At 44.0% G+C, this 18,400-nt stretch overlaps 2 protein-coding genes across 2 annotated transcripts in view; both read left to right on the top strand.

The window, feature by feature from the left end:
- Window positions 1–1,258: 1,258 nt before the first annotated feature.
- LOC108928098 (uroplakin-3a-like) lies at window positions 1,259–4,089 on the top strand. Its single transcript, XM_018741880.1, has 5 exons — window positions 1,259–1,265; window positions 1,541–1,772; window positions 2,649–2,731; window positions 3,527–3,656; window positions 3,940–4,089. The coding sequence occupies exons 1-5, from the start codon at window positions 1,259–1,261 to the stop codon at window positions 4,028–4,030; spliced, it is 543 nt and encodes a 180-aa protein (XP_018597396.1). The 3' UTR covers window positions 4,031–4,089.
- Window positions 4,090–5,685: 1,596 nt separating this feature from the next.
- rasa4 (RAS p21 protein activator 4) overlaps window positions 5,686–18,400 on the top strand; it is a 31,167-nt gene continuing 18,452 nt past the window's right edge. The window contains exons 1-4 of the mRNA XM_018741849.2: window positions 5,686–5,944; window positions 14,156–14,212; window positions 15,267–15,380; window positions 15,509–15,570. Of these exons, the coding sequence (XP_018597365.1) occupies window positions 5,880–5,944; window positions 14,156–14,212; window positions 15,267–15,380; window positions 15,509–15,570 (298 nt within the window). The 5' untranslated portion in view covers window positions 5,686–5,879. The remainder of the gene's footprint in view (window positions 5,945–14,155; window positions 14,213–15,266; window positions 15,381–15,508; window positions 15,571–18,400) is intronic.

Genomic DNA, 18,400 nt, shown 5'->3' with positions numbered 1-18,400 from the left:
TATTTATCGACCCAAAAAGCATTTTATTCAGTATTTAATAAGAGTATCCCTGTTGTTTTTGAGCAAGGCATGCAGCTCAGATTATTTCACTGAAATATAATATGTACTGTATCGTGTATTGTAGGTATTATATAAAATTGGTCACCTTCATAGATAAGCATGAATTTGGAAAAAGCAGCCAGACCTATTGCTCAGTGGTAACAGTGACTTGATTGAATTAATATTAATGTGTTTATAATTTATTTGTTATACTTAATCATAATAATTATTATTGTAATTTCTGTAATAGTTCTAATGATTAGTGTATCCTACTTAGCCTGGCGCCCTATCCTTCTGGGATAGGCTCTGCATCACCACAACCCTTTTTTATTATTATTAAAAAACAAAAAAAAAGCAAAAATAATAAATAAATTGCTAGGAGGGTGATCAGGAATAGTGGATATTCTGATGAAGTTTTATACAGCTACTCGTGTGATGAACGTTGGTTCATATGGTGGAAAGAGACAAACTGCACTTTAGAATCATGGGTCTGTATCTAAGTGTCTTTTCCTGCCAATGTAATGCTTGGGGTGCCTTGCAATGGACTGGCGTCCCGTCCTGGGTGTGTCCCCTCCCCCTCCAGTTTCGTGCCCTGTGTTGCTGGGTTAGGCTTCGGTTTACCGTGATCCCGCTCGGAACAAGCGGTTATAGATATTGTGTGTTTGTGTGTATTATATATTCACATTGTCCTGCCAGTGAAGATCACAGTTTATGATTTTGAAGATGCTCATGTCACTTGCAGTTAGATACTGTATACATGTGAATATTTGTCCTGCTGGGTGTCCCTGCAGTTTCCACCGTGAACTACGTCCCTCAGGTACCGTCCGGGGAGCTCGCTGGCCGTCTCACCAGCACAACCCTGCTGCTAAATGAGCCCCACTGTTGCTTCGGTCACCAGCTGCCACCATCGTGCGCTGTGAGCATGTGTGAAATATGGCTCGTCGTTGCCTCTGCTCCAGGTGGGCGACCGGGTCACCTGCGGTCACGATCTCGACAAGACTTTGCAAGCCATCATGCATCTCATCCTGCAGCTCATATATCACTACAGATGCATAAGACAAAGATATAGACCCAAAAAGCAAATGCACTGAATTAATTAAAAAAAGATTAAACATTTTTTTAAAAATTTGTTTACATTTTGAAAACTGTATTGTAATGTGAACTATTCATTTTAGTTTTTATTCAGTTCCACTTAAAGTTTGTACAGAAGAGCGGTGATATGTTCTGTAAATTAACTTTCCAAGGGCTGATCAGAAATTTAATTTATAGAAACAAGACAGAGTTAGGATTAGGGTTAGGGTTAGGGTTGGTGTGATTGGAAATGCACTGCAAGGTCTGTGGGGTAATAATTAGATAGCTGCATCACTCAGATGTCATATTTTCATTCATAGTCTTCCCCTAACACTGAGAAATAGAGGGGGAAGGTTCTAAAAATATGAATACATGTGATGATACCATCTAGAGCCTCACACGTGGAACTACATCTTCACTCTGTGATCAGGTGCGGTCACCTTCGACATAGAGAAGTCGCATCCAGATGTCCTCAGTTCATCCCCATACCCGAGCGCCTTCACCGGGGAGAAACCCAAGGGCTTTTACATCACCAGGCTGGGCCCCCTGTGGGACTACCCTTGCAGCCCCCTGTTCAGGGGGAGGTACTTCCGGGTTGGGGATGACGGTAACTGCACTCTGGTCAACTGCAACGGGATTCTACCACCCGGTTCCACCGTCAGGTGATGATGATCAATCGAACTGGTTCACTAAACCGAAGACAACATATCTTTCAGTGTGGGATCCTGCAGCACTCCCCTTACATGGAGCGGGAGTAAAGAGCCGAGCAGCCCAAATGCCAGCACAGGATTCTGGGAAAGTGTTGACTTTCACTCATTTACCTGACACTTTTCTCCAAAGCAACTTAAAACGTTAAACTACTTAAAATGATTAGGGTAATTATATTGCTGAAGGGTACTACCATCAGAGGTGGTATTCAAACCTGCAACCTTTAGGGTTAAAGGCAGCAGCGCTAACCACAACTCTGCCTACTGGGCTGGTGTTCTGGTTTCCTGACAGTCCTATGCATGAAGAACTTAAAATTACACATTGTCTTTTGTGAACTTGTGGAAAAATTATGAATATATCTGATTTCAAAGGCTTAGATAATCAGAAAGCTAATGAAGAATGTCGTTTAATGTCTGCGTGTTACTGAGCAAATGTCATCCATTAGTCATTTTAAGGAAAATATGGGCTGTATGTAAAGCAGTGTAGTGGGAGGCGCAGAGGTGAAGTAGGCTGGACTGGGTCTTGCTCTCCAGTGGGTTTGGGGTTCGAGTCCCCCTTGGGGTGCCTTGTTCTGCACTGCCGTCCTGTCCTGGGTGTGTCCCTTGCGTCTTGTGTTGCGGGGTTAGGCTCTGGCTTCCTGCGACCCCATATTGGACAAGCGGTTTCAGACTGTGTGTGTGTCAAAAAGTATCTAAATGAATTATAGCACTACATATTAGGGTTATTCTTTGTGAAATTGGTTATAGACTCAGATGTTTTTACTATGAATTTTATTGTTATGTCTATTATATATTATTAGTAAAGAGCTAAAGTTTGGTATTTGTTTTCAGGGTGAAATATATCCTCACCGATCCGAAGACAGCAGGATTGGTCTTGGAGTCCAAGTGGTCAAACCCCATCGCTCTCATAACACGTAAAGTATTTTATTCCCAGAAATTGCACAACTACAGTGTAATCCTGCATAATACAGCATAATTCTGGGAAACTAAACTTGATGCAATATTGGGAAATATGGCCATTTCTAACACGGCCCAAAAAGCACTTTATGAGCGCGGTGCTACTGCAGTTGTACCTTTCGACCACTAGATGAAGCTCTGATCAGGGTCTTTTACAGGAATACTTGTGCAGGATGAAGGGATTGGAAATTTCTGGAAGGACGCTTTCTTCTACTTAATATTATTTATTATACGATAAAACTTAAATACTGCAAAGCCTTTTAAGCATAAGAAAAAAACTGCACATGATTTGCGAGCACAATTAATTTACAGTTAGAACTGGTAATGCTTACTTGATAATTATACAATGCAGCATTTAATTAAATTATTTTTGCACCGGGGGTGCGGTGGCGCAGTGGGTTGGACTGCAGTCCTGCTCTCCGGTGGGTCTGGGGTTCGAGTCCCGCTTGGGGTGCCTTGTGATGGACTGGCGTCCCATCCTGGGTGTGTCCCCTCCCCCTCCAGCCTTGCGCCCTGTGTTGCCGGGTTAGGCTCCGGTTCCCCGTGACCCCGTAAGGGACAAGCGGTTCTGAAAATGTGTGTGTGTGTGTGTGTGTGTGTGTGTGTATTTTTGCACCTACATTATATGTGGTGTTTTGTCTTCATAAACTGGGAGGCACTAGTCAATGGTAAAGCTGCTCAGGGGCTGGGATGCTGGCAGCCCAGCCTGGGTCCGAGGGCCTCACTGCCTATATCTGTGTGCGGACTCACAGCCGTGCCCAACAGCATCATCGATGACGGGCTCAAGGAGCACTCGGCGGAGATGGTTGTCATCACCGTCGTGACCTCATGGTTGATGGCAGCCCTGCTGCTGCTGCTGGTTGGCCTGCTGATTGTGGACCGGTGAGTCACCCCCCCGCAGCCTCCTCACAGCCCCGGGGGTTCGACATCTCGGTCCATTTCATCTGCTTCTCACTCTGTTCCACTGCATGCCAAACAGCCCCTGTCAATACTGGAAGCCTGCTGGACCCGAATGCTGCTGTTCACAGCCAAAACCAGAGGCATTTACTGACAGTCAAGCATCCCTGATTAATGTCAAACAAAAAAAGGTGTATCTGTGGAAAAATGTATTAACAGACATATGGCAAAAGAGGAATATTTTAACATTAGACATTTTTCCCCACAGTTCTGGAGTCATCAGGAGAAAGAACATCCCTGTGATGCTGAAGACATACAAAAACTTTTTTGGGCAAGCCATCAGTGAAAATCATTTGTAAGAGGAAAAAACGTGTAACTATGAAAAATCTTTTATGGGATTTTAAGGTGAACTTCATTAATTCCCAGCATGTCTTGCAAAACAATATTTTTTTTTTTTTTCTGTTTGCTGCTGCTTGTCTTTTTCATGCAAGCACCACCTGTTCTGGTGGATTTTGACTAGATTTTGAATTTGAAGTTGGAAAAAAAAGTGGTTTGTATAGCTGGTTTAACATCTGCAGCTGTGAACCGTTTAGGGCGGTAAAATTGTGTTATACTTTACCGCAGTGCAATAGGTTACGCGTAGACAAGTTGCGCAATAAGGTTGAGGTTTGCAGGTTGCCAAACCAACCAGGTTGTTAAAACACCTGAATATGATTCGACATGCTCCAGTTGTTTTGTCGAAGACAAGAATGTACCAATATGTTTTGATTGTTTAATATGACTGTTGAAATCCAATCTCTTAAAATCTCCCTTTCTAGTCCTGAGATCTGCTTGTCTTTTGTTCTATCTAAAACTTTTTGAACTCTTGCACTTCCTAGCAAACTTGCTAAACACCCTGTTGGACATGGTTAAAAAATGTGACTGAAAAATGAATTAAATGAAAAAATCCCCGCTTAGAAATTCCTAGTTTTTTTTTTTTTAAATATTCAACAGCCATCAAGCATTTTCAGAACAGATCTAACAGTTTTGAATAAATGTATCAATATGCCTCACAGCATCAAACTGAATTATTTAGCTAGCAGTTTATTTTATACAATATTTATTTTATCATATCTTTTATATACCTTTTTGTATCTTTTGTATACGTATACAGCCTCAAGGTTCCAAATTTTCATCCCAGTCCTGCTGTAGTACCTTTTATTAGGGTACTTACCCTTACTTTATGTAGTAAGAGTGCCCTGCTCTGAAATCACAGTAAAGTTGTCTAGTACTGTAAGTCACATTGAACAAAATATATGCTTAATAATTATTTAAAGCTGAATATACTTTTAAATCTGACATGTTGTTCTAATGTTTTGGAATTAATAGCATTTTTTTGTTTACTCATTAAGCTAATGCTTTTTTTTCTAAAAAAATCTAGAATTTCAAGACATACAGATGATAATCTATTAGGCAATTTCTGTTGCAGCAGCACATGTAATTTGTTCAAGGGTGCTACTGCAAGAGGTGGGATCCAAAGCTTTAGCATCCTTTAGTAAACTTTTACTAGCTTTAACCACAATGCTACCTACCACCACTCTCTTTGTGTGTGTGTGTGTGTGTGTGTGTGTGTGTGTGTATACACATGTGATGCTGTAGCCTAATTTCCTATGAAGATTAGTCAACTTCAAATCTCTATCAGTCTGTCTGTGTACCTTCAGCATTGAAAATGTGCAATTGTGAAGCTGATACCCAGACAATGGAATTATTTAGCTCTGCTTTATTATGTCTAGCATTAATTTAGCAGATGCTGTCTATCACAGTGAGAAGTAGGATGGGGTGTGGCGCACAGTGCCATAAACCGACGCCGGACTGTATTTCTATAAAACTTCATTTCCCAAGAGGCAACAAAACTTAAAATGACGTCATTTGAAATTTGGCCAATAACATGTGGGCGAGCGACGAGGGGTGGTCTCTGATTGGACCTGCTGAAGGGTCGCGGTGGGCACCGCTGTACCGGGCTTCACAACTGAATCAGCGCCGTGGCTGCGAAGCGAGCGGAGTGAAGGGAGAGTAGCGCTCCGCACGCTCCCTGTGGGCTCGCGAACAGCCTGCCCGTTTCCACGACATGGAGCCCACGGTGCGCGTCCATGCACGCGGACACCGCCGCTGACCCACTGAAAGTGGACGTTTCCCAGAGCGCGCAGTCAGTCAGTGGCATCTGTACGAATGGCAAAGCGGAGCACTTTATTCATCCGAATCGTGGAGGGCAAGAACCTACCTGTCAAAGACATGTGAGTGACCACTCTTTTGTCTACTGCTCTCTTTAATTTTCTTTTATTATTTTTCCAATATGACATGTTGGAATCATGTCTCTCCTACTTTGCTTTATTACTGTTTAATTTATCGCCGGTTTGGCAAATTGTAAATCTGAACTCTTTTTTTTTTTTTTTTCCAGAAACTCCTCACTTGATTTATTATATTTATACATTGTTTAATAATACATTTGTACGACTTATTTTGTTTTGTTCTGGATTTTTAACGTAAACATCTGTATTTTGTATGGCATTACTATGACTGCACCATGATGTTTTCCATAGACATATAAGCCATCAGCAGGTGGCTTTCCTGCTGTTGTCAGAGAATAATGTCTCCTGGTTTTTCAAATTAAGGTTAAATCACACATCTAAACACGCAAAAATAAACAGTCACACAAATATATACACATATATGATATACACACATTCATACACACAGGCATATCCAGACACACACAGGGACGTATGCATATCATTGTTGCTGTAAATTATTGATCATTGATAAATAGTTAGCAAAGCAGATCAGAAAATCTTAAACTGTACGTGTGAATTCATATTAATTGACAAATTATTATGGGAGAAATAGTGGTGCTCAAGCAGCTGAAATATGTAAAACGCTCTTTGGGGTTTTTGTGATGCCTGGTGAAAAGGCAACATTTATATGTGAACACACAGCTCCTTTCAGCAGAGTGGTGTGTTGGCGTGGACAGTTCTGAAATGCCAGGGGGTTGGGATGGAAGGACTGGTCTGCAAGTGCAATATCATTTCACAGGATGGAAAGTCGTATAAAAATAAAGGACAGCGTGCGGACTGGGTGAAGCCGAAACTGCACGGTAGGTGGAATACCAGCAGGTAACCAGAGATGATACTAAGAAATCAAGCTGTTTCAGATGAACAGTGGTAAATGCTGCAGAAGTCAACGAAAAAAAAAGAAAAAAAACCCTGTCTGTTTCGGCAAAACATAGTCTCCTATGTGCTCCAGAGGCCTAAACAAACATGATGAGACAGATTTTTAAATGGTGGGTGTGTGTCTGTCGGGGGGGTTACAGCAGGAATGTGACAGCTCGCAGAGTGATCGAAACTGGTACAGGAAGGGTACTTTAGCAGGAGTGATAGAAATGCCGCATTCTTCCCATGTGGGGAAATAGGCATCGGTACCTAAAACCGAAGCAATCCCTTCGTTTATCTGATGCCTTAATCCACTGTGATTTATAATGTGGGATAATGAATTTTGCAATGATCCACCCACTTATCCATCATGGTATTCTTACTGTGTCAATTCAGGGTAAGTGCATTTGTCAAGGGTACTCATGCAGGAGTGGGATTTGAACCCAAGATCTTCAGATTTTGAAGAGACAAACCCTAAACACAGTACTACCTGCTGCTCCTACCCCTCCCCTTATTCATCGGTGCGGATATATTATGCCAAGGAAAAATGATGTCATCAGCAGTTGCAGGAATGCGGTAAGCCGACGACTGTGGTTTCACGTGCCCAGAGGGATCCAACTTTAGTACCCTTAAGATTCTGGATTCGAACAGCTCAAGTGAAATATACAGCCGCATGAATGGCTTAACCAGCTTTATATGAAATCATTGGTTAAACAATAAAATTGTAATAAATGGAATCAAGTCAGATCTCGTTGTTTGCAAAGCTTTTTCCAACTTTTATTTTTGCAATTAAATATTGAAGGCTCCTGATGTGGAATCTAGCACCAGTCTCTCTCAGTCTATTATAACTAGTATGTATGGTTTTATTATGTAAATGCATGCTATTCTTACATGGACAAAGGTGAGAGCTGAGATTGTCAAAATAAGGAGTGCCTTTACCCGAGGATTATAAAATCAAGAGCTTTAACAAAAGCAGCCTTTGCATTTCCACTGTTAATAGAAATACTTATGTGTAGGTACTATTATAGGATCATTTTTATCATTTGAAAAAATATATACAACCATTATTTCAGTACATCCATGCCGATTTACATGTTAAAAACACTCAGTGGCCATTTTATTGGGTTCACCTACCTAGTGCCCAGTAAGTCCCTGTTTTGCCACAGGAAAAACCTAAATTCTTTAAGGCATGAGTTTCTCAAGGTGCTGGAAGCAGTTCCTTATGGATTTTGGTCTATGCTGACACAATAGCGTTACACAGTTTGCACATATTTTTCAGCTCTACATTGATGCTGCGAACCTGTCCCTCCACCTCATGTCAGGACTATTTGATTTACTTGAGATCCGGGGGCTGAGCAGGCCACTTTGAGATGACATATGGTTTAAGACAGGCGGCATTATCCTGCTGGAAGTATCCATTTGAGAAAGGGTACACTGTGTCCGTGAAGGGATGTACCTGATCGGCAGCAATACTTGGGCACACTGTGGTATTCAAATGATGCTCATTGAGTATTAAGAGGCCTAATGTGTGTTAAGGAAACATTCTCTGCACCATTGCAACACCACCAGCCTGTACTTTTCACACAAGGTAGGATAGATCCGTAGGATCAGCTTGATGACACAAAATTCTGGACCTACTACCAGCTTGTTGCAACAGAAACCAAGATACATGAAACCAGGCAATGTTTTTCCATGCTTCAGTCATCCGGTTTTGGAGATCCTGTGCCCACTGTAATCTCATCTTCTTGTCCTCATCTGAGTGGAACCAGGTGTGGCCTTCTGCTGCTGTAGACCATCAGCTTCAAGGATCAATGAGGTGTGCTTTCAGAGGTTCCTTTCTACACACAGCTGTTGTACTAAGGTGCTATTTTTGCACTTGTGGCCTTCTCTTCTGACCTCTGTAATGAGCAGAATGTTTTTGCCCAGAGTAATTCTGGTCAGTGAATGTTTTCTGTTCATTGCACATCTCTCTGCAAAGTATAGACAGTCTAATTTTCTTTTTAAAAAAAAACCTCAGGAATGCAGCTGTTTCCAAGCCGGTACAGCCACGGCTTCAGGTGCCAACAGTCGTACCAGTGCTCGAAATTGCTTAGATAACGGGTCTTTTCATTTCGAATACTTGGTCCAACTGCAAGTAAACATCTCAACTTTATCTGCACGAATTGCAGCCACCTAATTCAGTGTTTGGAGGAAAGGCTTTTGCATTGGCCGCCAGGCGTACCCAATAAAGTGGCCACTGTATTTAGGGAAGGAGGTATTTCTGCAGTTCATATCGCTTTCTTTACTAGTCAGGTACTATGTGCAGAGTGGAGCTGGTCCAAAACTGATCTGAATCCAACTGCCTATTCTATCAGTAGAATTCGGTCCAAAATCTGACTTCACATGTACTGCACAACAGTGAAAAAATTCTCCTACTCTGAAATGACTCATGTGGTTTTCTTTAGCTATCTGCCCAGCGCTATGCGAGTGGCAAAGTTGACATTGGTATAAAACATAAGCAGCACAACTTCTAAACCCATATTGCACTTTTTTCTCAGCACAGGCGTGCGACCGTAGGCTTCTAATTGGTTGCGTTCATTTGTGGCCGACTTGGATCGTAGCTATAGCAACAAAACAGAACGTTCTGTTTAATTTGTTCAATTGCCGAGAACGGTCTGGAAGTCGGCGTTGTTTTAAACATGTCACTTGGTTTTAAATATGTCAGTTGTGCTGCAGAAGGAAGAGCGGTACCACTATGAACGGCCACAAACCAAATATATTGTTGGAATATACAGAACTAGCCTCAGATTTACATACCCGCAAAACGCCGTTCGCCCCGATGGAAACCTCTATCTCATTTGGTCGTGAGGACAGATCCCTGTGCCGGCTGACTGTATCCAAAAGGCATTATTACATCTACTATAAAAACAATGTAAAAAACTTATATTATACCAATTTTGGTGGTGCTCTTGCATGAACAGGTCATGTCAGTCTTGTAGCTAACAAAGGTCATGGTGGTTCACCCCCTCTATTCATTCCATTCAAGGGACTGGTTCTCTAACTGGTGCTCTTATGATAAAGCCCGTACAGCCTTGACATGCCGGTGTCACTGGGACACAGTCCTCATGTTGCTATTACCAATGCCATTTGTTTGCTGGAACGGACAGGGGGGTGCCTTTATTGCCGGCCATTTTACTCCTCGCTCTTTTATGAAGTCTGATATATCGGTGCAATTCACGCCGAGCTGCTGCTGTGATTTGCCCCTTTCTAGCTCCCCGGTGCAGGCTTTTAGAAGGCCCAGCCCTCAGAGTTGTCTGTTTCATGCTTTTGTCATGGATCTCGTCTCCGAAAATCGACATAATTGACATTGCCCTTCACCCTCTGTCCCGCATAAATACGAGAAAGAAGAGAAAAGCACGAAAAAAATGTTTCCGATCCGTAGCTGTCAACTGAACGCGGCGTAGTAGGACTCCATGCGGACTTCGGTAGGCACACGTTAGGGTTTTTCAATATTGTTATAAATCATTGCGATTCGATGCAGATTTGCACCCACGCCCCAAGAAGGCGACGCGACGAGGCCGTGGCCAAAGCTCTTTACGTGCGTCAACGTCACGCCCCATTCCGTACGCTCAAAGGCAGTCTTGCACAACGAAATTTTCAGCTCTTTGAGTTTTCCCCTTTTGCTGTCCTATATCTGCATTATCACACCTTTCCCACGTGGCTCTTTTACACATAGCATATTTTGGTGAAAAGCAAAACGGAAGGAGACTGTAAAGAGAGAAGCGGTCAGGCCTACGTGGAAATACTTGGTCTCTCGCTACGTAAGAGACCATTTATAGCGTCATATTCCGCGCGTGAGATCGTCATCGCGGAAACCCCTCGATTGTTTGGACGAGATGAATAAAAAGAGCCGGTCTGCCGTGACTCAGACTCGGAGCCGCTATCGTTGTACGGCAGGTGGCACCCAGTCGAGGACGTGGTTAAACCGACGAACCCGCCGGGGCTTTTGATGTCGCGTGTGACTTTGGCACTCGCGGGAGTTCCCGCCGCTGCGACGACGCGGGGGTTGAGATGAATCACAAAAAGGGTTCACGTCTTTCCACGTCGACAGCATTTGTTTACTTTTTCATTTGTTACGGCTTTGAGACGGAGCCTGGTCGGTAACGGCCTTTTTCTGTCGCAAGGTTTAATTTACCCCTCATTGTTCTTGATTTTTTTTTTTTTTTTCCCATTTCCCGAAACATCAGCCGAACTGGAGGATGATTCACGGCGTGTGACATATTCGGAAAGGGAAACGTAATTTTTCATGAAATATCAGCCTTTCTTTTGCTTTGTTTACTCTCCTCGTTCTGTAATTTCTGGGACAATAATGTAACAAATTTGTCATATGTATAGTCTTCCAATGCGCATCTCCTGATTAGCTGAACTGAAATACTTCGTCATCAAAGCAAAACCATAAACAGCTATGTAAATGAAGAGCTTGAAAGGACAGATAAAAGCCTGCTTCTATGTATTTTTCATTTATATTTACATTTATTTATTTAGCGGATGTTTTTCCCCAAAGCGATATACAATGTATATGCATAAAGATATATTATATTAAATATATTAATCATACATATACTTTATATATTTATAAATGTAAATATATTTGCATAATGTATTTATATGTTATATATTTACAAGACTTCCATATGATAATGCCGCATATTTTCAGGGCAGAATATTTCTGGGGTTGCGGGTGGCTGCAGGACTGGACTTGATCCAATGATTGCAAGTGGAAATCCTAGTAAAGGAGAGGTACTTAAGGTGAATTACTGACATGAATATGCAGCTGCGTGATTGCGAAGGAGTGTGAACGTGGTTGGAAGCTCCGGTTAAGAGCATTTGTGTGCAGAATTGCAGTGCTGATGAGTAACCTCTGCGGGGTATGACGGGAACTCAACCGTGCCACTTTGGAATACTGGCTGGACATTTTTCTCTCGTAAAATATGCCCTTCACCCTCTGTCCGTGTTGGGTGTTAGTTAACGTTTCACCCTTGAGTCTGGACAACATTAACTTGTTCTCTTGTGCCAAGCATGGCTCGTGAAACCTTTTGGGTTTTGAGTGATTTTTTGGCAGCACGGTGGCAGAGCGAGTAGTGCTGTCGGGTTGTACGACGCACAGGCAGAGCACCTGGGTGGTGTGAGAGGACGTCGGTTCAATCCCCGCTTAGTCTGTGTGGAGTTTGCATGTTCTCCCCGTGTCTGCGTGGGCTTTCTCTGCGTGCTCTGGTTTCCTCCCACAGTCCAAAGGCATGCTGTTCAGGTTCCCCCATAGTGTGTGAGTGACAGAGAGAGTGTTTGACTGATGTATGGATGAGTGACCCATTGTAAGTAGTGTATCTAGCAGTGTAAGTCACCGCGGTGAATGAGGTGTGTGAGCTGATAGCACTACATAGAGTTCATTGGAAGTCGCTTTGGAGAAAAGTGTCTGCTGAATAAATGTAAATGAATATAGTGGTCTTAAAGCTTCCAATAAAATGCATGTTTTGCTGCAAGCATTAGGATTTTGTATTTTTCCAAGTGTGTTGAAGCATTAAAGTGCCAGTCAAAAGTTTGAGTACGTTTGCTGGAAACTACTTTTTGTTTATGAAGCATTTGGTTAGCCACGTGATGGACTGGCGTCCTGTCCTGGGTGTACCTTTCTAAGCCGTGCCTCCTTTGCTTCCAGGGTAGGCTCCGTACTGCCGTGACTCTGATGTGGACGAGCAATTTACTATGGTGAATTAGTGAGAGAGGTATTCGGTTAACAAATCCGAGCAGGAAGCGAGCGATCATGTCTTCCCGGCTCTTCTACAGCAGTTTCCAGAGATTTAGGACGCACGCATGTTGTTCCCCCATGAGCATTCCCCAAGACGCCCAGATGAATTCAGACTTTCATCTGGGATAAGATGTCATCGAGTTCCATATTCTCTTCTGTTGCCGTAGCCAGTCAGTCTCCCCATCCGTAATAGAGAGGACTGGTAAGACCACGCTGGAAGTAAGGAAAATGTTTGCAAACACCATAAAAACGGAACAAAGTCGTCATTTTGAGCGCTCCTGATTCGAGCCTGCCGGATCCCAACGGTTTGTGCCAACTCCTCCTAAACTGTGGGCCGACTCCATTTTAACAGCTGCCGTTTTCCTTAACCTTTACTTCAACATCATTTGGAGTTAGGCTGTTTTAATCTGGGCGGCTGCCGAGTCGTTCGACACGACAGAGCGACATCCGTCCCTACGCCGAGAGCGGCGTTGAGCTCGGCACAACACGGGGCCGTCGGAGGGCTCGTGAGCTGAAGCGCGACCTGGTTTTGGGTTTGGGTGGGGGATCAATGGCGGGGGCTTGAAAGGGAGGCGTCTGGACGGCGCCCCGGCCGGGTTGTGAAGTCCACCTGTGAACGGAATCCTTCTTTTGAACTTCGCAGCCCCAAAGGCCCCGAAGCCTCCGCAGAGACGTGCTTACGCGTCGGCTGCCCTTTGCCTCTGGCTTTGAGTCACCCAAGGAGGCCAGGCGCTCCTCTGCGCCAGACTGCTGCCTATGGCATATTCCATGAAAAGAAAAGCGAGTTATCTCCAGCGAAAAAGGGAGCGAAAGAAAAAAATAAAAGAAGGGAAATTCGGCCTACCGTTTTGAACCGCTTTTTTATCGGCGCCCGCCTCGTAATGAGACGCTCGCGTTTTTTTGCCGAGGATCCGCAAGGCGAAGCGCTCCGGCTCTTCCGCAAGTTCGGCCGCGCCGCCGCAACCCCCGCAAACCAGCGTTACGGGATAATGCGGTTATCTATTTTAATGACTGCATTTTCTCCGTGCTCCTCTGTTCAGGGCCATTATTTCACACCTCTGGAGAGCTCGCCACGTTGGCTTCGGCTTTACAATTTCGACAATTTCTATGTCTCTTTATGGGTGCGTGTATTATAAAGAAAGACCACACAGAGGGAAGGATAAATAAAACCGAATCTGGGTATTTGTAAAAATGGAGATTCTATTTCTGCGGTTGAATTTGTCACACACTGTGACACTGAATCATCCCCCCCAGTCCAATTTGCATGTCTTGAATTAGACATGTTTTAGAAATTTAAATTAGCGACAAAGGGGAATGAAATTAATCTGTTAAAATGAAATGTCAGGACTATTTGTTAAAAAAAAGAAAAAAAGAAAACCCTTTTTTTAAATCCGGGATCTTGAAGCATGATTATTGTTTGGGAAATCTTAAAGTGCTTTCTTCGCGTTTCCCTTATTTGAGCTGAAGTATTTATGCATTATGGAAATTACGCTGTTTAACTCTGATTTCTTTTGCAGAACGGGGAGCAGCGATCCGTACTGCATTGTCAGGATAGACAACGAGGCCATTATAAGGTACGTGTCTGCCGTTTATGCTTCCTGCTTTCATACCTCAATACCTTGTGGTCACAGTTTCACTGCGGATTGTTCCTTCTAAAGTGAAAACCGCAATTTATTTTTGTGCGCTCCATCGTTTCTTGGCTTTATCTGACTCTCAGCATATTCGCCAGGGTACCTATAATAGGCCGTGTAAAGTATATTATAACACACACACACATTTTCTGAACCGCTTGTCCCATTCGGGGTCACGGGGAGCCAGAGCCTAACCCTGCAACACAGGGCGTAAGGCCGGAGGGGGAGGGGACACACCCAGGACGGGACGCCAGTCCATCTCAAGGCACCCCAAGCGGGACTCGAACCCCAGACCTACTGGAGAGCAGGACCCGGTCCAACCCACTGCGCCACCGCAGCCCCCCTATATTATAACAAACACTGTGAAATGAAATAATTTTCTAAATGAACAAAGGCTGCTCTCAGTTTGGAGGGAATTCATCTTTCGAGTCCTTACGAGAGCCTTTAATTTTTCTCCCGTTTATCCGAGCGGTTAACGGCCCTGCAGTTTTTCTGGGGCCCGTGCTGTGCGGACGAACCAGAATGTGCGTATTTTTTTCGTTTAAAATAAGCAGAGCAGGTGTGAGAAGAAGCACCTGGTTCGTGTCGCACGGGCTCCCGCAGCGGTTAAGCGCACGACCTTTGCTTTGTCACCCAGCTGCTGACTGTCAGGAAGTTTGAAAATGCAGCGTTTTAATAACACATTCGGTGCACTCGATGTAAATGATTAACGAGAGACGCTAAGATTTTCAGAGAATGTTATAAAATGAGGACAGGAGTGTGAGTGGGCTGTGAACTCCATCACATCACACCACAATTGCGTAATAATACTAATAATAATAATAATAATAATAATGGTGATGATGATAATTATTATTGTTATTATAATCATAATAAAAGACATTGTTTAAAGCTGTTAAGTACAGAAGAGCTGAAAAACTGTGCCAGGATAAAATGCTGCATAATTTAACATTTATCATTTAAAGATGCATTTTAATCTCTTTATGTCCTCACTAAGGACAGCAACGATCTGGAAGACTCTGTCTCCCTTCTGGGGTGAGGAGTACAATGTCCACCTACCCCCTTCCTTTCACAATGTGTCCTTCCACGTCCTGGATGAAGACTCCCTCAGGTACAGCAGCCTCTTCTCAAGCTGGGACACCTTCTTGCCGTGAATGCTCGCCGCGAGTCTCGCACGCCTTCTCAGACGGAAGTCTCCGGGGGGGTCTTTCTCAGCCAGTTTCTCTTCTCTCCCTGCAGTCGGGATGATGTCATCGGGAAGGTGTCCATCAGCAAGGAGGCCCTCGCTGCCAAGCCCCAAGGTGAGAGCCTTCTCCCAGGGAGGTGGAAGGCAAAGGAGCGGTAGGACTGTTTTTTTTTTTTTTTTGTTTACAGGATCGCTAAATAAGTCCTTCCTGTCAGACGCCTGTTAATCCGAGGATCCCATCGAGCTGCCGCTGGGATGCTGGTGAATCGTCGCGCAGCCGAACGCTCATCCAGCTATGGTAGTTCGATCACGGCCGGGCTTCTCGAAATGGGAATCGCGTCGGCCGCAATCTTCATCTTTTCTACATATTAACCGCTAACCTTATTATATTATTGTGGAGTCCTGACTTTTGGTTGTAACGTCTAATGAGAACCGCTCCATCTGCTGCAGGGTAACATTGGCTGGTCACTCCGCCACAGAATCACCATATCTGTTGTTGTGTGCGTATCGGTAACCCTTACGGTGTCTGGGAGCAACTGCGTTTTGTTTATGAAACTTTTCGTTTGCGATTCCCTTCAGGTTGCTTTTTGTTTAAAATGACTAGCAAGTGAAAAAAGTGAGTGTTCCGGCGGTGCCGAGTAAGAGGACGACGCATCTAGAGATGAAAGTGAAAACGTTGCAGCATGAAAATTTAATATTGCGCTGCATTTATTATTTTACACACACATTGGCTGAAACCACTTGTCCCATACGGGGTCACGGGGAACCGGAGCCTAACCCGGCAATGCAGGGCGTAAGGCCCGATGGGGAGGGGACGCACCCAGGACGGGACGCCAGTCCATTGCAAAACACCCGAAGCAGCACTCGAACCCCAGACCCGCTAGAGAGCGGGACCTGGCCAAACCCGCAGTGCCGCTGCAACCCCAGCCTTTATTGTTTTATTATTATTATTCAATATGAATATTTAAACATGAACAACATGTGAAATGAGTGAGAAAATGTAACAAAGCCCATTATAAAACATAGAACTCACGCATGGCAGTTTTTTTATACGCTATATTCTGTGGTTGATATAGCATAAGGGAATTTTCAGCTTCGGGGGGCACGGTGCCGCAGTGGGTTGGACCGGGTCCTGCTCTCCGGTGGGCCTGGGGTTCGAGTCCCGCTTGGGGTGCCTTGCGACGGACTGGCGTCCCGTCCTGGGTGTGTCCCCTCCCCCTCCGGCCTTACGCCCTGTGTTGCCGGGTAGGCTCCGGTTCCCCGCGACCCCGTATGGGACAAGCGGTTCTGAAAATGTGTGTGTGTGTGTGTGTGTGTGTGTGTGTGTGAGTGAGTGATTTTCGACTTATGACAAAGCTATCTTAAAGCGAGCTCGTCGGAACGGAACCTGTCATAAGTTGAGGAACGCCTCTTGTGTCTGTGTATATATATATAGGTCTCAAAACCAGTACATGTGAGTATATTGTCCTGGTTTATTGTAGGCTCTTCCTCGTGATGGACAAGCAGTGACTCATCAGGGCAGGGCAGGGAATCGACCAACTGTAACTCTCGAGGATATAAAAGGGGGCTGAGTCACGAAGCGCACCGAGGGTGTCTGTTATCGGGACCCGAGCGAGGAGGGAGACGGTCTTACTCACAGCAGCCACCCTTGCCGCTTCTCGCAACATAGGACGGAGCCAGCTGCCCGAGGCGCACGTCCCTCCGCCTTCCCCCTCGGCTACGCTTCCTCGTTTCATTTTCGCAGACGCTCACGATGACTTTTGAGTCACTCCGAGCTGCGTTTTTTTTTTTTTTTTTTTCCCCATCCACGCGCAGAGTCACGCTGCACGATGGCGTCATTTGTTTTCCGTCTAATCGGCTTTATCACAGTGTAAACAGCCAATACTCTGTTTTTATTTCTCTCGCAGACCGGCGGCCAGAATTCATCTCAGAATCCCTGTGCAAATATTAAGTTTCTTTAGGCTTTTTTTTTTTTTTTCCCCCCAACTCAGAGACCGTGAGCTCCCTCGGGCACTGAAATTTCCTCTCTTCCCAGTTAATTTTGTCTGCGCTTCTCCAGAGACGAGGTGTAGCATACAAGTAAAAGCCTTACTGGTGCCGCTGGTGGTGCGGTAGTTAGAACTGATGCCTTTGGACCCGAACGTTAAAACTTCCCGTGATCCCGCTGTAGCACCCTTGAGCAAGGTACTTTTCGTAAATTGCTCCAGCAGAATTACCCAGCTGTATAAATGGATAAATAATTGGAAGCTTTGGAGAAAAGCTTCAGCTAAATGAATAAATGCAAAAAAAAAAAAAAAAAAATCAGCTAAATAAATATTAAATAAATGTTAAAAAAACGGAGACGGATAAAGATGAGCTTTGGCAGTGTCAGAGGTGTGTGTGTGTGTGTGTGGAATTACTGTCTTTGTGTGCGGATACACTGAGGTTCTAACCCTAACCGGTTGTCCGGTCGAAGCCACCGGTTTGCGTCTTTAAAAGGTTATTTTCCAGCACGTGTTGGACTTGTACTCTGGTCAAACATATTTTTGAAGAAACCCTTAACTGGTACGGACAACAGCGCAGACAAACAGCCCTTTTCCCCTTAAAAAAATGTTAGTTGGGCATAATCCTGCCCATATAAGATTCTGCATTTGCGTCCATATTTTTGTGAATGTAGACTACAGTTATATTTAAATGCATTATGTTAATTACGTTAATGAGCACTGTGTAGGTTATATTGTCCCAGATGATCAATAAACCTCCAGTAGATGTTTTTAAAATACAGATTTTCTCAAAGGTTTGTGAGCCCTATGGAGATGGTAGTTATTCCTGTATAAAATGTTGAAGTGAATTTATAAAATTTAAATCATGAAATAAAATGATTGTAAGAATAAATGAATATAATTTACACAGCTGATTCTACTTACCTACTTGGTTTAATCAATGCAAATGGGGGTTCATTTACT

This window comes from Scleropages formosus, chromosome 25 (genome assembly GCF_900964775.1).
Source record: "Scleropages formosus chromosome 25, fSclFor1.1, whole genome shotgun sequence".
Taxonomy (NCBI): domain Eukaryota; kingdom Metazoa; phylum Chordata; class Actinopteri; order Osteoglossiformes; family Osteoglossidae; genus Scleropages; species Scleropages formosus.
Note: the sequence above shows the minus strand (reverse complement) of the source record. Positions and strands in the feature narration are given on the sequence as shown.